We start from the raw sequence: 23886 nt of genomic DNA, 5'->3' as shown, positions 1-23886 counted from the left end.
CGCCGCCGCCGGAGAGTGAGGGGCAGGGGAGGCGCACGCTGCGATCCCCTCCCCTCACAGACAGCAGCAGCAGCGCGGTGAGCGGCACTGGGGACAGTGGAGGAGATGCGCCCCCTTGAGGCCAGGAGCCCGGCGGCAGCCGACTCCACTGCCTCCCAGAGTTCCGCCCCTGGGATGTGACAGTAGGATGGATCTATACGTCACATATTTGTGCAGTATGTATAACACATATTTACAATAAAGACACCAGCAGCACCAGCAGCACCCCCACGCACTACCTGCTGCTACTGCTGCAACGGTAGATGCTAGCTTCAAGTGGTACTGCTGCTTATCACACTCCCCCTCCCCGTGTGTCACCATGGTAACACTTCCGTGTTTATCAGCAAAACCGTGATGTCATCAAGCGGCGCCGAAGGATGACAGCGCACTGCACGGGGAGACCGGCCTGGAACGTTCTCGGCTCGGGGCAGGAGGACACGGTGACGGAGGATGACTCGGCAACTTAGACCCGTGAGTCAGCATGAGGAGGGACGGATATATAACGCCGGGTGGAGGCCGGGGCCAGGGACCGGGGGAGCAGCAGCAGGACAAGCACAAGGTGAGAGCGCTGTATGTGGGTGACATAGGCTACTCTGCTACTTCACAACTCCCGTCACACCATCGGTACCAACTGAGCCTTGGAACTACAAGGTCCAGCATGCCCTGGCAGTCACCCTGATATGCTGGTGCTTGCAGTTCCAAAACAGCACGTCTGCCTCCACTACACAGTATGTACAAAGCAGGTGATCACTAAAACCTATGATCGGTAGAACCTCATTCATATTCATTTAGAACAAATTTATACAGGTTGAGTATCCCATATCCAAAATGCTTGGGACCAGAAGTATTTTGGATATCGGATTTTTCCGTATTTTGGAATAATTGCATACCATAATGAGAGATCATGGCGATGGGACCTAAGTCTAAGCACAGAATGCATTTATGTTTCATATACACCTTCTACACACAGCATGAAGGTAATTTTAGACAATATTTTTAATAATTTTGTTCATTAACAAAAGTTTGTGTACATTCTCACAATTTATTTAGGTTTCATATACACCTTATACACACAGCCTGAAGGTCATTTAATACAATATTTTTAATAACTGTGTGCAGTAAACAAAGTTTGTGTACATTGAGACATCAGAAAACAAAGGTTTCACTATCTCAGTCTCACTCCAAAAATTCCGTATTTCGGAATATTTGGATATGGGATACTCAACATGTAATTTGATTTAAATTACAGAGAGCTGCTTACTAACACTGAGTAGATATGTACCAAGCTGCCCTGCACCTGGCAGCATATTCTATGCTTGGTTACCGCTAATCACTGGCTAGTAGATAGGACGCTGTAGCAGCGGCTCATGTAGGAATAGCGACGCTTGTTGCAAAAGCAAATTTCTGATATTTTTTTTGAGAATCTTCAATGACGCCTGTGTAAATGTGCTGCGCTGTTATTCTATAGAGTGCGAGCAGGGCCCTCCTACCTCCGTGTCTGTCTGTCATTACCCAGTCTTGTAGTATTACTGTTTGTTTCCAATTGTAAAACACAACAGAATATGGTGGTGCTATATTAGTAACTGTTAATAATAGCATTCTCCCCTTCTTTCTCTATTGTATGTGTGCAGTAATAATGTATATTGTATGTACATAGTACTAATGTCTATGTATTATTTTTCCCCTTAAGGATATTTAACATTCCAAGAGACTTCCATTGTAGGATGGAGTTGCCAGATTTGGGAAAGCATTGCTCGGAAGTCACATGCAAACAACTAGGTGAGCTAACCATATTTACTGTTCATTCAGCCCGGTCTATGGTGACAAATAACTTCACTGTGTGTGTTGCTGCATGTTATACTGGCTACACATCAGAGCTTGTGTCCCACTATCAGTGCTTGCTGCCTATTTAAGGAATTGTCTAATACAGAGCTAGTGATATTGGTGTTTGTAAAGGTACCAGGTACCCTGCAATATCCATTTGATGTACATAATCCCCTGATCACTCAGGTCCTCTTAAGATGTGAATTCCATTAGCAGCAGTTGTGTTGAGAAGAGAAAGTGTTGTTTGTAGACGCCTTTTAGATGTAATATTTTTGTTGTGCATAATATCTGAATACTTTATGTATATTATAGTGCATGAGGGCTGATATATTTCTTTCTCTGCCATACACCCCATTGTCCACATCAATGTTTTACCAGTTGAATTTTTTTCTTTCTCTGACGTCCTAGTGGATGCTGGGGACTCCGTAAGGACCATGGGGATAGCGGCTCCGCAGGAGACTGGGCACAGATAAGAAAGATTTAGGACTACCTAGTGTGCACTGGCTCCTCCCACTATGACCCTCCTCCAGACTTCAGTTAGAATCCTGTGCCCGGCTGAGCTGGATGCACACTAGGGGCTCTCCTGAGCTCCTAGAGAGAAAGTATATTTTTTATTTTACAGTGAGATCTGCTGGCAACAGACTCACTGCAGTGAGGGACTAAGGGGAGAAGAAGCGAACCTACCTAACTGGTGGTAGCTTGGGCTTCTTAGGCTACTGGACACCATTAGCTCCAGAGGGATCGACCGCATGGAACCGGCCATTGGTGTTCGGTCCCGGAGCCGCGCCGCAGGCCCCCTTACAGAGCCAGAAGCAAGAAGAATCCGGAAAATCGGCGGCAGAAGACATTAGTCTTCACCAAGGTAGCGCACAGCACTGCAGCTATGCGCCATTGCTCCTCATACACACTTCACACTCCGGTCACTGAGGGTGCAGGGCGCTGGGGGGGGGGGGCCCTGAGAAGCAATAAATACACCTTGGCTGGCAAATATATCACAATATATAGCCCCAGCGCCAGAATCCATAAAAAAGCGGGATAAAAGTTAGCCGAAAAAGGGGCGGAGCTATCTCCCTCAGCACACTGGCGCCATTTCTCCCTCACAGCTCCGCTGGAAGGAAGCTCCCTGGCTCTCCCCTGCAGTCTACACTACAGAAAAGGGTAAAAAAGAGAGGGGGGGCACTAAATTTAGGCGCAATATACACATAGCAGCTATAAGGGGATATAATTTAGTTAATCCCTGATTTATATAGCGCTCTGGTGTGTGCTGGCATACTCTCTCTCTGTCTCCCCAAAGGGCTTTGTGGGGTCCTGTCTTCTGTCAGAGCATTCCCTGTGTGTGTGTGCGGTGTGTCGGTACGGCTGTGTCGACATGTTTGATGAGGAGACTTATGTGGAGGAGGAGCAGATGCCTATAAATGTGTTGTCACCCCCTGCGGGGCAGACACCGGAGTGGATGGACTTGTGGAAGGAATTACGCGAAAGTGTCGACTCCTTACATAAAAAATTTGACGACATGCCAAATGCGGGGCAGCCGGCTTCTCAGCCCGTGCCTGCCCAGACGTCTCAAAAGTCATCAGGGGCTCTAAAATGCCCGCTACCTCAGATGGCAGACACAGATGTCGACACGGATACTGATACCAGTGTCGACGACGAAGAGACTAATGTAATGTCCAATAGGGCCACTCGTTATATGATTGAGGCAATGAAAAATGTTTTACACATTTCTGAGGTGACCCCAGGTACCACAAAAAAGGGTATTATGTTTGGGGAGAAAAAACCACCAGTAGTTTTTGCCCCTTCTGAAGAATTGAATGAAGTGTGTGAACTTGCGTGGGCTTCCCCCGATAAAAAAATTGGTAATTTCAAAAAAATTACTAATGGCGTACCCTTTCCCGCCAGAGGATAGGTCACGTTGGGAAACACCCCCTAGGGTGGATAAAGCACTTACGCGCTTATCAAAAAAGGTGGCACTGCCGTCCCAGGATACGGCCGCCCTAAAGGAACCTGCTGACAGAAAGCAGGAGGCTCTCCAGAAAGCTATATATACATACACTGGTATTATACTGAGACCAGCTATTGCCTCAGCATGGATGTGCAGTGCTGCAGCTGCATGGTCAGACTCCCTGTCAGAAAACATTAACACCCTAGACAGGGACACTATATTGCTAAACGTAGAGCATATTAAAGACGCTGTCTTTTACATAAGAGATGCACAGAGGGATATTTGCCGGCTGGCATCAAAAATAAGTGCACTGTCCATTTGTGCCAGGAGAGGGTTATGGACCCGGCAGTGGACAGGTGATGCAGATTCTAAAAGGCACATGGAAGTTTTGCCTTATAAGGGTGAGGAGTTGTTCGGGTATGGTCTTTCAGACTTAGTGTCCACAGCAACAGCTGGGAAGTCAGCATTTTTGCCACATGTCCCCTCACAACCAAAGAGAGCACCGTATTATCAGGTGCAGTCCTTTCGCTCCCAAAAGAGCAGACGGGGTAGAGGCGCGTCCTTTCTGCCCAGAGGCAGAGGTAGGGGAAAAAAGCTGCAGCATACAGCCACTTCCCAGGAACAAAAGTCCTCCCCCGCTTCTTCTGCTAAGTCCGCCGCATGACGCTGGGGCTCAGCAGGCGGAGCCAGGTACGGTGGGGGGCCGTCTCAAAAACTTCAGCAATCAGTGGGCTCGCTCACAGGTAGATCCCTGGATCCTTCAAGTGGTATCTCAGGGGTACAGGCTGGAATTCGAGACATCCCCCCCCCCCCCCTGCCGTTTCCTCAAATCTGCCTTACCAACGACTCCTTCAGAAAGGGAGGCTGTGTTAGAGGCAATTCACAAGCTGTATTCCCAGCAGGTGATAGTCAAGGTGCCCCTACTTCAACAAGGACGGGGTTACTATTCCACAATGTTTGTGGTACCGAAACCGGACGGTTCGGTGAGACCCATTTTAAATTTGAAATCCTTGAACACATATTTAAGAAAATTCAAGTTCAAGATGGAATCGCTCAGGGCGGTTATTGCAAGCCTGGAAGAGGGAGATTACATGGTATCTCTGGACATCAAGGATGCTTACCTGCATGTCCCCATTTACCATCCTCCCCAGGAGTACCTCAGATTTGTGGTACAGGATTGTCATTACCAATTCCAGACGTTGCCGTTCGGCCTGTCCACGGCACCAAGGGTATTTACCAAGGTAATGGCCGAAATGATGATACTCCTTCGGAAAAAGGGAGTTTTAATTATCCCATACTTGGACGATCTCCTGATAAGGGCGAGGTCCAGAGAGCAGTTGTTGGTCGGCGTAGCATTATCTCAGGAGGTGCTACACCAGCACGGTTGGATTCTGAATATTCCAAAGTCTCAGCTGGTTCCGGCGACACGTCTACTGTTCCTGGAGATGATTCTGGACACAGTCCAGAAAAAAGTGTTTCTCCCAGAGGAGAAAGCCAAGGAGCTGTCGTCTCTAGTGAGAGGCCTCCTGAAACCAAAACAGGTGTCGGTGCATCATTGCACGCGAGTCCTGGGAAAGATGGTAGCTTCCTACGAAGCGATTCCATTCGGCAGGTTCCATGCCAGAACCTTTCAGTGGGACCTGTTGGACCAATGGTCCGGATCGCATCTTCAAATGCATCGGTTGATAACCCTGTCTCCAAGGACCAGGGTGTCTCTGCTGTGGTGGCTGCAGAGTGCTCATCTCAGAGAGGGCCGCAGATTCGGCATACAGGACTGGGTCCTGGTGACCACGGATGCCAGCCTTCGGGGCTGGGGTGCAGTCACACGGGGAAGAAACTTCCAAGGACTTTGGTCAAGTCAGGAGACTTCCCTACACATAAATGTTCTGGAACTGAGGGCCATTTACAATGCCCTAAGTCAAGCAAAGCCCCTGCTTCAAAACCAGCCGGTTCTGATCCAGTCAGACAACATCACGGCAGTCGCCCATGTAAATCGACAGGGCGGCACAAGAAGCAGGACGGCGATGGCAGAAGCCACAAGGATTCTCCGATGGGCGGAAAATCACGTGTTAGCACTGTCAGCAGTGTTCATTCCGGGAGTGGACAACTGGGAAGCAGACTTCCTCAGCAGGTACGACCTCCACCCGGGAGAGTGGGGACTTCATCCAGAAGTCTTCCAACTGATTGTAAACCGTTGGGAAAAGCCACAGGTGGACATGATGGCGTCCCGCTTAAACAAAAAGCTAGGAAAATATTGTGCCAGGTCAAGAGACCCTCAGGCGATAGCTGTGGACGCTCTAGTGACACCGTGGGTGTACCGGTCGGTTTATGTGTTCCCTCCTCTTCCTCTCATACCCAAGGTACTGAGGATAAAAAAGAAAAGAGGAGTAAGAACTATTCTCATTGTTCCAGATTGGCCAAGAAGGTCTTGGTACCCGGAACTTCAAGAATTAATCTCAGAGGACCCATGGCCTCTGCCGCTCAGACAGGACCTGCTGCTGCAGGGGCCCTGTCTGTTCCAAGACTTACCGCGGCTGCGTTTGACGGCATGGCGGTTGAACACCGGATCCTAAAAGAAAAGGGTATTCCGGAGGAAGTCATTCCTACGCTTATTAAAGCTAGAAAAGATGTAACCGTACAACATTATCACCGCATATGGCGAAAATATGTTGCGTGGTGTGAGGCCAGGAAGGCCCCAACGGAGGAATTCCAGCTAGGTCGATTTCTGCACTTTCTACAGTCAGGGGTGACTATGGGCCTAAAACTGGGTTCCATTAAGGTCCAGATTTCGGCTCTGTCGATTTTTCTTCCAAAAAGAACTGGCTTCACTGCCTGAAGTTCAGACATTTGTCAAGGGAGTGCTGCATATTCAGCCTCCTTTTGTGCCTCCAGTGGCACCGTGGGACTTCAACGTGGTGTTGGGTTTCCTAAAGTTACATTGGTTTGAGCCACTCAAAACCGTGGATTTAAAATATCTCACGTGGAAAGTGGTCATGCTTTTGGCCTTGGCTTCGGCAAGGCGTGTGTCAGAATTGGCGGCTTTGTCATGTAAAAGCCCCTATTTCATTTTCCATATGGATAGGGCAGAATTGAGGACTCGTCCCCAGTTTCTTCCTAAGGTGGTATCAGCTTTTCACTTGAACCAACCTATCGTGGTGCCTGCGGCTACTAGGGACTTGGAGGACTCCAAGTTACTGGACGTAGTCAGGGCCTTGAAAATTTATGTTTCCAGGACGGCTGGAGTCAGGAAGATTGACTCGCTATTTATCCTGTATGCACCAAACAAGACGGGTGCTCCTGCTTCAAAGCAGACTATTGCTCGCTGGATTTGTAGCACAATTCAGCTTGCGCATTCTGTGGCTGGCCTGCCGCAGCCTAAATCTGTAAAAGCCCATTCCACGAGGAAAGTGGGCTCTTCTTGGGCGGCTGCCCGAGGGGTCTCGGCTTTACAACTTTGCCGAGCTGCTACTTGGTCAGGGGCAAACACGTTTGCAAAATTCTACAAATTTGATACCCTGGCTGAGGAGGACCTTGAGTTCTCTCATTTGGTGCTGCAGAGTCATCCGCACTCTCCCGCCCGTTTGGGAGCTTTGGTATAATCCCCATGGTCCTTACGGAGTCCCCAGCATCCACTAGGACGTCAGAGAAAATAAGATTTTACTCACCGGTAAATCTATTTCTCGTAGTCCGTAGTGGATGCTGGGCGCCCGTCCCAAGTGCGGACTGTCTGCAATACTTGTATATAGTTATTGTTAACTACAAGGGTTATTGTTGAGCCATCTTTTGAGAGGCTCTGTTGTCTTCATACTGTTAACTGGGTATATTATCACGAGTTATACGGTGTGATTGGTGTGGCTGGTATGAGTCTTACCCGGGATTCAAAGTCCTTCCTTATTGTGTCAGCTCTTCCGGGCACAGTATCCTTACTGAAGTCTGGAGGAGGGTCATAGTGGGAGGAGCCAGTGCACACCAGGTAGTCCTAAATCTTTCTTAGCTGTGCCCAGTCTCCTGCGGAGCCGCTATCCCCATGGTCCTTACGGAGTCCCCAGCATCCACTACGGACTACGAGAAATAGATTTACCGGTGAGTAAAATCTTAATAAAAAAAATATTACTGTAACAAACCTTTTCTGTCCTATTTCCTAAGCTAAACAAGTGGTCTTGATATGTTATTTCATGTTTTATTGTGTGTGGGGGGAATAAATATCTTTAGTTTATGGAGCATTATTGTATAAGGAGGTAAATATAGGGCAAAGAAACATTTACCTTTCTCTATCGTCCTAAGTGGATGCTGGGGTTCCTGAAAGGACCATGGGGAATAGCGGCTCCGCAGGAGACAGGGCACAAAAAAGTAAAGCTTTACTAGGTCAGGTGGTGTGCACTGGCTCCTCCCCCTATGACCCTCCTCCAGACTCCAGTTAGATTTTGTGCCCGAACGAGAAGGGTGCAATCTAGGTGGCTCTCCTAAAGAGCTGCTTAGAGAAAGTTTAGTTTAGGTTTTTTTCTTTACAGTGAGTCCTGCTGGCAACAGGATCACTGCAACGTGGGACTTAGGGGGAAAGTAGTAAACTCACCTGCATGCAGAGTGGATTTGCTGCTTGGCTACTGGACACCATTAGCTCCAGAGGGATCGAACACAGGCCCAGCCGTGGAGTCCGGTCCCGGAGCCGCGCCGCCGACCCCCTTGCAGATGCTGAAGCGTGAAGAGGTCCGGAAACCGGCGGCTGAAGACTCCTCAGTCTTCATAAGGTAGCGCACAGCACTGCAGCTGTGCGCCATTTTCCTCTCAGCACACTTCACTGGGCAGTCACTGAGGGTGCAGAGCGCTGGGGGGGGGCGCTCTGAGAGGCAAATATAAACCTTATACAAGGCTAAAAATACCTCACATATAGCCCATAGGGGCTATATGGAGATATTTAACCCCTGCCTGACTGGAAAAATAGCGGGAGAAGAACCCGCCGAAAAAGGGGCGGGGCCTATCTCCTCAGCACACGGCGCCATTTTCTGTCACAGCTCCGCTGGTCAGAACGGCTCCCAGGTCTCTCCCCTGCACTGCACTACAGAAACAGGGTAAAACAGAGAGGGGGGGCACATTAATGGCTATATATATATATATTAAAGCAGCTATAAGGGAGCACTTAATATAAGGATATCCCTTGTATATATAGCGCTTTGTGGTGTGTGCTGGCAGACTCTCCCTCTGTCTCCCCAAAAGGGCTAGTGGGTCCTGTCTTCATTAGAGCATTCCCTGTGAGTTTGCGGTGTGTGTCGGTACGTGGTGTCGACATGTATGAGGACGATATTGGTGTGGAGGCGGAGCAATTGCCAAATATGCAGATGTCACCCCCCAGGGGGTCGACACCAGAATGGATGCCTTTATTTGTGGAATTACGTGATGGTTTATCTTCCCTTAAACAGTCAGTTGAGGACATGAGGCGGCCGGACAATCAATTAATGCCTGTCCAGGCGCCTCAAACACCGTCAGGGGCTGTAAAACGCCCTTTGCCTCAGTCGGTCGACACAGACCCAGACACGGGCACTGATTCCAGTGACGACGGTAGAAATTCAAACGTATTTTCCAGTAGGGCCACACGTTATATGATTTTGGCAATGAAGGAGACGTTACATTTAGCTGATACTACAGATACCGTAAAACAGGGTATTATGTATGGTGTGAAAAAACTACAAACAGTTTTTCCTGAATCAGAAGAATTAAATGACGTGTGTGATGAAGCGTGGGTTGCTCCTGATAAAAAGTTGATAATTTCAAAAAAGTTATTGGCATTATACCCTTTCCCGCCAGAGGTTAGGGCGCGCTGGGAAACACCCCCTAAGGTGGACAAGGCGCTCACACGCTTATCCAAACAAGTGGCGTTACCCTCTCCTGAGACGGTCGCACTTAAGGATCCATCAGATAGAAAGATGGAAGTTATTCAAAAGAATATATACACACATGCAGGTGTTATACTACGACCAGCTATAGCAACTGCCTGGATGTGCAGTGCTGGAGTAGTTTGGTCAGAATCCCTGATTGAAAATATTGATACCCTAGATAGGGACAATGTTTTACTGTCGTTAGAACAAATAAAGGATGCATTTATCTATATGCGTGATGCACAGAGGGATATTTGCACACTGGCATCTCGGATGAGTGCTATGTCCATTTCAGCCAGAAGAGCCTTATGGACACGACAGTGGACAGGCGATGCGGATTCAAAACGTCACATGGAGGTTTTGCCGTATAAAGGGGAGGAGTTATTTGGAGTTGGTCTATCAGACTTGGTGGCCACGGCTACTGCCGGGAAATCCACTTTTTTACCTCAAGTCACTCCCCAACAGAGAAAGGCACCGACCTTTCAACCGCAGCCTTTTCGCTCCTACAAAAATAAGAGAGCAAAGGGCTTGTCGTACCTGCCACGAGGCAGAGGAAGAGGGAAGAGACACCAACAGGCAGCTCCTTCCCAGGAACAGAAGCCCTCCCCGGCTCCTGCAAAAACCTCAGCATGACGCTGGGGCCTCTCAAGCGGACTCGGGGACAGTGGGGGGCCGTCTCAAAAATTACAGCGCGCAGTGGGCTCACTCGCAGGTAGACCCCTGGATCCTGCAGATAATATCTCAGGGGTACAGGTTGGAATTAGAGACGGATCCTCCTCATCGTTTCCTGAAGTCTGCCTTACCAACCGTCTCTTCCGAAAGGGAGAGGGTGTTGGAAGCCATTCACAAGCTGTACGCTCAGCAGGTGATAGTCAAAGTACCCCTATTACAACAAGGAAAGGGGTATTATTCCACTCTATTTGTGGTACCGAAGCCGGATGGCTCGGTAAGGCCTATTCTAAATCTGAAGTCCTTGAACCTCTACATAAAAAAGTTCAAGTTCAAGATGGAGTCACTCAGAGCAGTGATAGCGAACCTGGAAGAAGGGGACTTTATGGTATCCTTGGACATCAAGGATGCGTATCTACACGTTCCGATTTACCCCGCACACCAGGGGTACCTCAGGTTCATTGTTCAAAACTGTCACTATCAGTTTCAGACGCTGCCGTTCGGATTGTCCACGGCGCCTCGGGTCTTTACCAAGGTAATGGCCGAGATGATGATTCTTCTTCGAAGAAAAGGCGTATTAGTTATCCCATACTTGGACGATCTCCTAATAAAGGCAAGGTCCAGAGAACAGCTGGAGACAGCTTTAGCACTATCTCAAGAGGTGCTAAGACAACACGGGTGGATTCTGAATATTCCAAAATCCCATTTAATCCCGACAACTCGTCTGCTGTTCCTAGGAATGATTCTGGACACGGTTCAGAAAAAGGTTTTCCTTCCAGAGGAAAAAGCCAAGGAGTTATCCGATCTGGTCAGGAACCTCCTAAAACCAGGAAAAGTGTCAGTACATCAATGCACAAGAGTCCTGGGAAAAATGGTGGCTTCTTACGAAGCAATTCCATTCGGCAGATTCCATGCAAGAATATTCCAAAGGGATCTGTTGGACAAATGGTCAGGGTCGCATCTGCAGATGCACCTGCGAATAACCCTGTCACCAAAGACAAGGGTGTCACTTCTGTGGTGGTTGCAGAAGGCTCACCTATTAGAAGGCCGCAGATTCGGCATTCAGGATTGGATCCTGGTGACCACGGACGCCAGCCTGAGAGGCTGGGGAGCAGTCACACAAGGAAGAAACTTCCAGGGAGTATGGACGAGTCTGGAAAAGTCTCTTCACATAAACATTCTGGAACTAAGAGCAATCTACAATGCTCTAAGCCAGGCGGAACTTCTCCTGCAAGGAAAGCCGGTGTTGATTCAGTCGGACAACATCACGGCGGTCGCCCATGTAAACAGGCAGGGCGGCACAAGAAGCAGGAGTGCAATGGCAGAAACTGCCAAGATTCTTCGCTGGGCGGAGAATCACGTGATAGCACTGTCAGCAGTGTTCATCCCGGGCGTGGACAACTGGGAAGCAGACTTCCTCAGCAGACACGATCTTCATCCGGGAGAGTGGGGTCTACATCCAGAAGTCTTCAACATGTTAATAGACCGTTGGGAAAGACCAATTGTAGACATGATGGCGTCTCGCCTCAACAAGAAACTGGACAAATATTGCGCCAGGTCAAGAGATCCACAGGCAATAGCTGTGGACGCACTGGTAACTCCTTGGGTGTACCAGTCAGTGTATGTGTTTCCTCCTCTGCCGCTCATACCAAAGGTATTGAAGATCATACGGCAAAGAAGAGTAAGAACAATACTAGTGGTTCCGGATTGGCCGAGAAGGACTTGGTATCCGGAACTTCAAGAGATGCTCACGGACGAACCGTGGCCTCTACCTCTGAGAAGGGACCTGCTACAGCAGGGTCCCTGTCTTTTTCAAGACTTACCGCGGCTGCGTTTGACGGCATGGCGGTTGAACGCCAGATCCTAAAAGGGAAAGGCATTCCAGAAGAAGTCATTCCTACCTTGATTAAGGCACGGAAGGAAGTCACCGTGAAACATTATCACCGCATTTGGCGAAAATATGTAGCGTGGTGCGAGGATCGGAGGGTTCCGACGGAGGAATTCCAACTGGGTCGTTTCCTACATTTCCTGCAATCAGGGTTATCTATGGGTCTCAAATTGGGATCCATTAAGGTTCAAATTTCGGCCCTGTCAATATTCTTCCAAAAAGAATTGGCCTCTGTCCCTGAGGTCCAGACTTTTGTCAAGGGAGTACTGCATATACAGCCTCCTGTGGTGCCTCCGGTGGCACCGTGGGATCTAAATGTAGTTTTAGATTTCCTCAAATCCCATTGGTTTGAACCATTGAAAAAGGTGGATTTGAAATATCTCACATTGAAAGTGACTATGTTACTAGCCCTGGCCTCTGCCAGGAGAGTATCTGAATTGGCGGCTTTATCTTATAAAAGTCCTTATCTAATCTTCCATTCGGATAGGGCAGAACTGCGGACTCGTCCGCATTTTCTCCCTAAAGTGGTATCAGCATTTCATCTGAACCAACCTATTGTGGTGCCTGCGGCCACTAGCGACTTGGAGGACTCCAAGTTGTTGGACGTTGTCAGAGCCTTAAAAATATACATTGCAAGGACGGCTGGAGTCAGAAAATCTGACTCGCTGTTTATATTGTATGCACCCAACAAGTTGGGCGCACCTGCTTCTAAGCAGTCGATTGCTCGTTGGATTTGTAACACAATTCAACTTGCACATTCTGTGGCAGGCCTGCCACAGCCTAAAACTGTAAAAGCCCACTCCACAAGGAAGGTGGGCTCATCTTGGGCGGCTGCCCGAGGGGTCTCGGCATTACAACTCTGCCGAGCAGCTACGTGGTCGGGGGAGAACACGTTTGTAAAATTTTACAAATTTGATACCCTGGCAAAGGAGGACCTGGAGTTCTCTCATTCGGTGCTGCAGAGTCATCCGCACTCTCCCGCCCGTTTGGGAGCTTTGGTATAATCCCCATGGTCCTTTCAGGAACCCCAGCATCCACTTAGGACGATAGAGAAAATAAGAATTTACTTACCGATAATTCTATTTCTCGGAGTCCGTAGTGGATGCTGGGCGCCCATCCCAAGTGCGGATTATCTGCAATACTTGTACATAGTTATTGTTAACTAATTCGGGTTATTGTTAAGGAGCCATCTTTAAGAGGCCCTTTCTGTTGTCATACTGTTAACTGGGTTTAGATCACAAGTTGTACGGTGTGATTGGTGTGGCTGGTATGAGTCTTACCCGGGATTCAAAATGCCTCCCTTATTGTGTATGCTCGTCCGGGCACAGTACCTAACTGGAGTCTGGAGGAGGGTCATAGGGGGAGGAGCCAGTGCACACCACCTGACCTAGTAAAGCTTTACTTTTTTGTGCCCTGTCTCCTGCGGAGCCGCTATTCCCCATGGTCCTTTCAGGAACCCCAGCATCCACTACGGACTCCGAGAAATAGAATTATCGGTAAGTAAATTCTTATTTTTTTTATGATTCTCCCTATAGTCCCTTTCAGACCATTAATGAAGGTACAAATATTCACCCTGAAATATTGGCAGCTAGTTATTGCGAGTATAAGGATACTGAATATGGCCTTATAAAAGCCTAATTTAATGTCCAAGGTCCTGGAATAAAGGTGCACTGGCTATAAAAAGTATTCATCTATTTTCTTACATCATGTAATTAAGTTTATTTGGGATCTCTTTTGACTGATTACTAAGCCCAATATTCTTAGGTTCTAACCTATTCTGATCCTTTCCCATTACACTCAAAATTTTAAGTTTCCTTCTATGTTTAATGAACCCGGAAATAACATACTTAATTTTTACAGGACCTAAAATAACCTAATCTGGGTGTTAGTGCCTAAACCCCCCCCCCCCCCCCCCTAATTCTGTTACTTAAGTTGAAACTATGTAAATTAACTTTGCAAATGTGTGGAGTGAGTAGTTTTCATATGTAATTCATATATATACAGATGTGTTTTGTTACAGCCTTGCTGCGTAGCGCACGCAGCGTAACTGCCGGCTCCCGAGATTTGTGGGTGCGAGCGTACGCATGCACCCACGATCCATTCGCTTCTATGGAAAAGTGGCAGCTGCAAATGCCTCCAGCAGCATAGCGCATCGCAGGAGCAAACGCTGCAAGAAAGTAGCAGGACACATCTGTAATAAAGGCAGTGTTTCACACATAATGGCCAGATGTATTGAGCCTGGAGAAGGGATAGAGAAGTGATAAAGCAGTGGTAAGTGTAAGGTGATAATGCACCAGCCAATCAGCTGGTGCGTTATCACTTTCCACTGCTTTGTAACGTCTTTATCCCTTCTCCAGGTTAATACATCTGCCCCAATGATATGTTGTGTGGTTTTGTTTTAGGTTCAAACAATGTTTAAATTCCAAAACTGAAATTTTGAAAACCTATAAATCCTAAAACATGGATAAAAAAAAAACCTGATTTTAGCATTTTAGATTCTAAAAATCTGGGTCCTACTGATTAGCACAGAATACAGTGTAAATAATAGGATCACAAAGCTTTTTCTCTGTTGCAAAAAAAAAAAAAAGTAATAGAATAGGAGAAAGATGACACAAATGTGACTTTATGTAAACCAGATTAGCGCCTCAGTGGGCGGTATTCAATTCTATTCACCCCCTTCCACACCGTTCTGTTTCTGCCCTCTGGGCCGTGGTTTCGTCATTTCAGCTCGCTACCCCTGGAGTAGCGAGGCACCCAACCCTTTACATAGCTAAACCTGATTACCATGGGCGCAATATGTGCGATTACAGGGGATAATTTTAGAAAGAAGTTTGGGTGTGATATATCATTTGAATACTGCCCAATGAGTCTGTGTGAGACAAGTAATTTTTAGGGAGGCCACGTAAGGGGCGATATTCTAAGCAATCTGACTATGTTGCTTAGAATATAAGCCTGATCGCTCCGTGTGTAGCCCTTACAGCGATAGCGATGCGCAGCCCCGCGCATCGCTATCGCTGCTGCTAGATTGGCCTGCCGTGCAGGCCAATCTAGCGTGTCGCTCACTTCACCCGCTGGGTGAAGTGAGCGCCCCCCCGTCTCCCCCTGCACGCTCAGCACAGATCGCGCTGTGCTGAGCGGCGGGAGATATGTGTGCTGAGCGGCCCCCAGTGTGCGCTGGTGACTAAATTCAGAAATAAATTAGTTGTTTCGTCCCCATCCCCCTCTTGTTACATGTTTTCCTATGACATTTTAATAATGACATGTGTGGGGTTTCGTGCAAACCTGGATGGATTTTTATAGCGTCAATCATTTTTATGGCATAACCAGGTTGGTTTTGCTTTGTAAATGATTTCCGCTTTAATAATCTGGCCAGACTAATCCCGCTCTTCCTTCTTCTCACAGTCTATTACATTTAGTTCAGTCTGTGGTCATTGGGCATTCAATAAGAAATCCATTGGTACTATGTTGCCTGTAAGAATATTTTGGTGTCTAACATTGTCCCCTCCACCCTTACATCTTTGTCTGCAGACTTCCTTCCACTGACATGTGATGCATGTGAGGAACTTTTCTGCAAGGATCACATAACGTATGACCGTCATAAGTGTTCTTCTGCATATAAAAAGGTATGTCTGCCATGTTGTTCAGGGTATAAACAGATAATAATGGACGTGCAGCATTGGTATATAGGATTTGTGGCCATGTCTTATTGAGTACACAATATGATAAATGCCTCTTGGCCATGGCAAAGGCAGTGAAAGATTGATAAATGGCAACCCATACATAAAGCATTAGTCTGAAATGTGAATAAATATGATTTTATTTTTTTATATATATTTTTTTTTGTATACTGTCCATCTTTACAAAGAGTATATTACACTGTAGTTTTCTCATAGCATTGCATAAGTTGTAATTAGAAATCAGATACTAAAAGACCTATGTAATAGTGCGGTGTAAGTGGTATAAAATTATTTATTATTATTATTATTATTATTATTATTATTCAAATTGTGCCTTAAGTAGGGGGTGAACAAAGAACACCTCAAACCGTATTAAAACACTGATGAATACATGATTACACAGTACAGCATTTTATAAAATGACCAGTCGGCAGCAAAGGGACCGCATAAACAGGACATAGAATGGCGGATCCAGCGAATGACAAGACCGTGAGAATCAGGGACAAGTAGCACCAGGAGCATGAGAAGGAAAACCCAAGGGAAGGGCTGTGACACGTGGCAGACACACAATGGGTGGCACTAAGTGGGGAGTAGAGGTGGTGATAACCTCAGAGGAGTTGGGAGGGCTGATAGGCTTGAATAAAGAGGTACGTTTTGAGGGCACGTCTGAAGCCTTGGAAAGCAGTGATTAATCTAAAAGAATGTGGTAGTGTGGTCCACCGGTCAGAGGCGACACTTGCAGAAGTGTGAAGAGGTAATCGGTGTGGTAGTGAGGCGGTGGCCATTGGCAGAGCGAAGGGCGAGGATAGTGTATCAATGTAGCAATGATGTATGGTGGGGAGAGTAATTCATAACAGCCAATCCGATCTCTATACATTAGTCTAACTCTGCTTCAGACACCTTTATAGAAAAGAAAACCGCCAGTGAGACGGATCTGGATAATATCATGGTTCCAAGGAAAGGGTTTATTTAAGAAAATGTCAAATTCCAATTAAATCTCAATGTATTTTTTTTTCAAATGCTACTGTATACACAAAGAAAATCTGGTTGTGATAGTACATATCTCAAACATTATATATATATATATATATATATATATATATATATATATATATATATATATATATATATATATATATATATCTCTATCTATCTGGAGTTGGTATAATTCTGGAGCAAGAACAGAAGTCTAGTGGCCATTAAACCATGGTGCTTATGGTTCCTAACATTGTAGGGAATTCAGTTTAGCACGATGAAACAGCACATCGCACCTGCCGCCAGTGCACTGTCGGCCATATACGGTATATGTGCGCAGCTATGCATTGCGGCAATGCCCGACAGCACTTTGGCCTTCATTCAGAGTTGTTCGCTAGCTGCTTTCGGTCGCAGCGCGGCAATTAGGTGAAAAAGCGGCATTTCTGCGCATGTGTATGAGGGCGCAGTACACACGCGACGTACTTTCACACAAGACTATGCAGTTTCACACAAGGTCTAGCGACGCTTTTCAGTCGCACTGTTGGCCGCCGAGTGATTGACAGGAATGGGGCGTTTCTGGGAGGTAACTGACCGTTTTCCGGGAGTGTGCTGAAAAACGCAGGCGTGTCAGATACAAACACAGGCGTGCCTGGGGAAACGGGGGAGTGGCTGGCCAAACGCAGGGCGTGTTTGTGACGTCAAAACAGGAACTAAATAGTCTGTGTGATTGCAAGGTAGGAGTAGGTCTGCAGCTACTCAGAAACTGCTTGATAAAATTTAGACGCCGTTATGCGATCCTTTCGGTCGCACTTCTGCTAAGATACACTCCCAGAGGGCGGCGGCTTAGCGTTTGCACTGCTGCTAAAAGCAGCTAGCGAGCGATCAACTCTGAATGAGGGCCTTTGTGTTTTATTGAATTCACCCACATTGGGTTCACTTCTATAATTTTTTTTTTTTTTGTCTTGTGCCACTGTGTTTTAGGTCTCCTAAATGATTGTGTTTATAATTTGTTATTTTTATCACTTGTAGGGGGCTATTCAAATGTTTGTTCATTGGTGATAATCAAAGGGCACCTATTGTTGCTATTCAGTTGTTTTGGACACCCTTTAATTATCGCGCTCGATGCGCCCAGTTAGACAGGGTTTAGCCGCGTAAAGCGGAATAACCCGCCTAAACTAATGGGCATGACGGGGAAAATCTCTGTTTGGTCTCTAAAACAGCCGATTTCTCACACATTTCAGCTCGCACCCACCGGGGCGGCAAACTGAAATGTGACTGCCGCGGCTAATGGACGTTTGATCGGAGCAACATTTGAATAGCTTCAATAGACGCCCTTTAGTATTCCCCGCTTACCAAACATTTGAATAGCCTCCATAGGAGGAGATGTACTAAGCCATGGAGAGAGATAAAGTACCAACTAATGGGCTCCTAACTGCTGTTACAGGCTCTGTTTAAAAAAAAAAAAAAAACAGTTCTGATTGGTTGTTACTTTATATCTCCCCACTTTTATTACTGTCCAATTCTTCGTAATCTGCCCCATAGTGTCTAAAGCATTTATAATGTTTGCAGGTGTTTGCTTTCTTATGTAAACAAGTTTTCTTTTATGCTTCAAACTTTTTTTCCAAGTGACAATTAGGGGGGATTTCAAATGTTTGAAAAGTCAGTTGGGTGTCTGTTTTTTCCTGTCTATTAGATAGGAAAAAACAGACACCCAACTGACTTATCAAACAACTGAATACCCCCCCTTAATGTCTTAGAAGTCCAGGGTCAGTGATAACATTAAACATCACATTGGGCCTAATTCTGAGTTGATCGCAGCAGCAATTTTGTTAGCAGTTGGGCAAAACCATGTTCACTGCAGGGGGACAGATATAACATGTGCAGAGAAAGTTAGATTTGGGTGGGGTGTATTCAAACTGAAATCTAAATTGCAGTGTAAAAATAAAGCAGCCAGTATTTATCCTGCACAGAAACAAAATAACCCACCAAATCTAACTCTCTCTGCAAATGTTATATCTGCCTCCCCTGCAGTGCACATGGTTTTGCCCAGTTGCTAACAAACTTGCTGCTGCGATCAACTCAGAATTACCCCCTTTGTCTGGAAATGTGAGCATGTACTGTGTTTGACTGTGTTGCATCTGTAAGAATTCTCTGTATGCCGGTTTCAGAATGTGCAGGTCCCAGTTTGTCCACTGTGTGATGCTCCTGTACCAATAAAGAGAGGAGAGCTGCCTGACATAGCTGTTGAACGGCACATTGCCAGAAACTGCAGCTATGAGCTTTCCGTGCATAAACAGAAGGTATGTTTTTCCTTATGCCCTTTAAGTTGTTCATAAACTGTTCTCATGAACTGTCACTGACATTGTGTAGTGTTTGGATTATAACTCTGCTTCTGCAACCATTAAGAGCCATTAGGGAAGTCTGCCCATTTTCCGGATAAACACTTGTAAGCATTTGATTCCCTATATGGACAATAAAATGCAGATTCTTCTCTATGCATATTTCCCTTAATAACTATGGCTTAAAACTTACAAATTTATCTTTTGATTATTTAGGAGCATGCAATAAAGTTTTTTCGAACGTCCTAGTGGATGCTGGGGACTCCGTAAGGACCATGGGGATAGACTGGCTCCGCAGGAGACAGGGCACTTTAAGAAAGAATTTGGATTCTGGTGTGTTCTGGCTCCTCCCTCTATGTCCCTCCTCCAGACCTCAGTTTGAATCTGTGCCCGGACGAGCTGGGTGCTACTTAGTGAGCGCTCCTGAGCTTGCTAAAAAGAAAGTATTTTGTTAGGTTTTTTATTTTCAGAGAGATCTGCTGGCAACAGACTCTCTGCTACGTGGGACTGAGGGGAGAGAAGCAGCCCTACTCACTGAAGATAGGTCCTGCTTCTTAGGCTACTGGACACCTTTAGCTCCAGAGGGATCGCACACAGGATCGCACCCTTGGTCGTCCGATCCCGGAGCCGGAAGACAGAAGCCGGTGACAGAAGCAAGAAGACTTCGAAATCGGCGGCAGAAGACTCCAGTCTTCATATGAGGTAGCGCACAGCACTGCAGCTGTGCGCCATTGCTCCCACATTAAACCCACATACTCCGGTCACTGTAAGGGTGCGGGGGGGGGGGGGGGGGGGGGGGCTGGGCAGCAATTGGAGACCTCTTTGGCAAAAGTTTGCATAATATACAGTTGAGCACTGTATATATATGTATGAGCCCCCGCCAAAATTGTACATAAAAGCGGGACAGAAGCGCGCCATCGAGGGGGCGGGGCTTCTTCCTCAGCACTCACCAGCGCCATGTTTTTTTTTCTCCACAGCACCGCTGAGAGGAAGCTCCCCAGTCTCTCCCCTGCAGTTACACGGTAGAAGAGGGTAAAAAGAGAGGGGGGGCACATAATTAGGCGCAAAAATCCATATAAACAGCAGCTACTCTGTTATTCCTGGGTTAATAGCGCTGGGGTGTGTGCTGGCATACTCTCTCTCTCTCTCCAAAGGGCCTTATGGGGGAATTGTCTTCAGATGAGCATTCCCTGAGTGTGTGGTGTCGGTACGTGTGTGTCGACATGTCTGAGGTAAAAGGCTCCCCTAAGGAGGAGATGGAGCAAATATGTGTGTGAGAGGGTGTCTCCGTCGACAACGCCGACACCTGTTTGGATATGTGTAATTAAGTGCTAAGGTGAATTTATTGCACAAAAGATTAGAGAACAGACAGGAAATCTACCCATGTCTGTCCCTATGTCGCAGAGACCTTCAGAGTCTCTCAATGCTCACTATCCAAAATAATAGACACTGATATCGACACGGAGTTTGACTCCAGTGTCGACTACGATAATGCAAAGTTACAGCCAAAATGGCAGAAAGGTATTCAATATATGATTATTGTAATAAAAGATGATTTGCATATCACTGATGACTCATCTGTCCCTGACACAAGGGTACACATGTCTAAGGGGAAGAAAGCTGAGGTAAATTTCCCTCCTCTCATGATGAAAAAGAGCGGGAATCTCCAGACAAGAGACTGCAGTTTCCCACAAAGGATTCTCAGGCAGTATCCTTTCCCCACTATGGCCAGGATATGATGGGAATCTTCCCCTAGGGTGTCACTTTTGCCCAAAAGGTAGCCCTGACGTAACAGCTATTCTCAGGGATCCTGCAGATAGCGCGCACATTCTGGTACACTACTCAGACCGGCGATTGTGTCGGCATGGGTTTATAGCGCTGTGGCAGCGTGGACAGGTACCTTATCAGCAGAGATTGAGACCCTAGTATGTGTGTGTGTGTGTGTGTGTGTGTGTGTGTGTGTGTGTGTGTGTGTGTATATATATATATATATATATATATATATATATATATATATATATATATATATATATATATATTAAAGATGCTGTCTTAAGAGATATGTATATATAAAACATGCCCAAAGAGACATGAATATACTGGGTCCTACAGTCAAAGCTATGTCGATTTCTGCTTGACGTGTCCTGTAGAATATGCAATGGACAGATGATGCCGACTTAAGAGGCATATGGAAGGCTGAGGATTGTGTGGAGAAGGGTTCTCGGACCTGGTCTCCACAGCTATAGCTGGTAATTCTGATATTTTGCCTTATATTCCTGCACAGCCTAGGAAAGCATGACATTATCAAATGCAGCCTTTCGACTAAAGAAACAAGAAAGTCCGAGATGCGTCCTTTCTTGCCAGAGGCGGGGGCAGAGGGAAGAAGCTGCACAACACAGCTAGTTCCCAGGAACAGAAGTCCTCCCCGGCCTCTACAAAAATCCACCGCATGTCGCCGGGGCTCCACAGGCGGAGCTAGGCCCGGTGGGGGCACGCCTTCGTAAGGTCAGCCACAAGTGGGTTCACTTCCTGTTAGATCCCTGGGCAATAGATATTGTGTCTCAGGGATACAAGCTGGACTTTGAGAAGATGCCCCCTCACCGACGGCCCTGCCGAGAGGGAAACAGTGTTAACTGCAATTCACAAATTGTATCTTCAACAGGTGGTGGTCAAGGTTCCTCTCCTTCAACAAGGAGGGGGGTATTATTCGACCTTGTTGTAGTCCCGAAACCAGACGGTTCGGTCAGACCCATATTGAATTTGAAATCCCTGAACATATACCTGAAAAGGTTCAAGTTCAAGATGGAATCGCTAAGAGCGGTCATTGCAAGCCTGGAAGGGGGGGACTTTATGGTGTCTCTGGACATAAAGGATGCATACCTTCATGTCCCCATTTTTCCACCTTATCAGGCGTACCTCAGATTTGTGGTACAGGATTGTCATTACCAATTCCAGACGTTGCCATTTGGTCTCTCCACGGCACCGAGAATATTTACCAAGGTAATGGCGGAAATGATGGTGCTCCTGCGAAAGCAAAGGGTCACAATTATCCCATACTTGGACGATCTCCTCATAAAGGCGAGGTCCAGAGAGCAGTTGCTGATCAGTGTAGCACGCTCTCAGGAAGTGTTACAACAGCACGGCTGGATTCTAAATATCCCAAAGTCGCAGTTGATTCCTACGACTTGTCTGCCCTTCCTGGGCATGATTCTGGACACAGACCAGAAGAGGGTCTATCTCCCGATGGAGAAGGCTCAGGAGCTCATGACATTGGTCAGAGGCCTATTAAAACCAAAACAGGTGTCGGTGCATCACTGCACGCGAGTCCTGGGAAAAATGGTGGCATCATACGAGGCCATTCCCTTCGGCAGGTTCCATGCGAGGACCTTTCAAGGGGATCTGTTGGACAAGTGGTCCGGATCACATCTACAGATGCATCGGCTGATCACCCTATCCCCCAGGGCCAGGGTGTCTCTCCTGTGGTGGCTGCAGAGTGCTCACCTTCTAGAGGGCCGCAGATTCGGCATTCAGGACTGGGTCCTGGTGACCACGGATGCAAGCCTCCGAGGGTGGGAGGCAGTCACACAGGGAAGAAATTTCCAAGGTCTGTGGTCAAGTCAGGAGACTTGTCTTCACATCAATATCCTGGAACTAAGGGCCATATACAACGCCCTAAGTCAAGCGGAGACCCTGCTTCGCGGCCAATCGGTGCTGATTCAGTCAGACAACATCACCGTAGTGGCTCATGTAAACCGCCAAGGCGGCACAAGGAGCAGGGTGGCGATGGCGGAAGCCACCAGAATTCTTCGCTGGGCGGAGAATCACGTAAGAGCACTGTCAGCAGTGTTCATCCCGGGAGTGGACAACTGGGAAGCAGACTTCCTCAGCACGCACGACCTCCACCCGGGAGAGTGGGGACTTCATCAAGAAGTCTTCACGCAGATTGCAAGGCGGTGGGAACTGCCACAGGTGGACGTGATGGCATCCCGCCTCAACAAAAAGCTACAGAGATATTGCACCAGGTCAAGAGACCCTCAGGCGATAGCTGTAGACGCACTAGTGACACCGTGTGTTGTTCCAGTCGGTTTATGTATTTCCTCCACTTCCTCTCATACCAAAGGTGCTGAGAATCATATGAAAAAGAGGAGTGAGAACAATACTCATTGTTCCGGATTGGCCAAGAAGGACTTGGTATCCGGATCTGCAAGAAATGCTTACAGAGGACCCATGGCCTCTACCTCTAAGACAGGACTTGCTGCAACAGGGGCCCTGTCTGTTCCAAGACTTACCGCGGCTGCGTTTGACGGCATGGCGGTTGAACGCCGGATCCTAGCAGAAAAAGGCTTTCCGGATGAGGTTATTCCTACGCTGATTAAGGTTAGGAAGGACGTGACGGCTAAACATTATCACTGTATATGGCGAAAATATGTTGCTTGGTGTGAGGCCAGGAATGCCCCTACGGAGGAATTCCAGCTGGGCCGTTTCCTTCACTTCCTACAGTCGGGAGTGAATTTGGGCCTGAAATTGGGTTCCATTAAGGTCCAGATTTCGGTTCTATCCATTTTCTTTCAAAAAGAACTGGCTTCTCTTCCTGAAGTCCAGACGTTTGTAAAGGGAGTGCTGCATATTCAGCCCCCTTTTGTGCCTCAAGTGGCACCTT

General features: G+C 47.1%; 1 protein-coding gene across 2 annotated transcripts in view; it reads left to right on the top strand.

Annotated features, from left to right (window-relative positions):
• Positions 1 to 8: 8 nt before the first annotated feature.
• The window catches only part of ZFAND2A (zinc finger AN1-type containing 2A), a 37123-nt gene continuing 13245 nt past the window's right edge, over positions 9 to 23886 (top strand). Inside the window, exons 1-5 of one of the 2 annotated variants that reach the window (XM_063934584.1) lie at positions 10 to 215; positions 384 to 598; positions 1730 to 1818; positions 15764 to 15858; positions 19056 to 19187. In XM_063934584.1, coding sequence (XP_063790654.1) covers positions 1764 to 1818; positions 15764 to 15858; positions 19056 to 19187 — 282 coding nt within the window. In that variant the 5' untranslated portion in view covers positions 10 to 215; positions 384 to 598; positions 1730 to 1763. Of the gene's footprint in view, positions 599 to 1729; positions 1819 to 15763; positions 15859 to 19055; positions 19188 to 23886 lie in introns of both variants that reach the window. The other variant, XM_063934585.1, reaches the window with a different exon arrangement.

This window comes from Pseudophryne corroboree, chromosome 7 (assembly GCF_028390025.1).
Source record: "Pseudophryne corroboree isolate aPseCor3 chromosome 7, aPseCor3.hap2, whole genome shotgun sequence".
Classification (NCBI taxonomy): domain Eukaryota; kingdom Metazoa; phylum Chordata; class Amphibia; order Anura; family Myobatrachidae; genus Pseudophryne; species Pseudophryne corroboree.
This window is presented reverse-complemented; position numbering and strand designations above follow the sequence as displayed.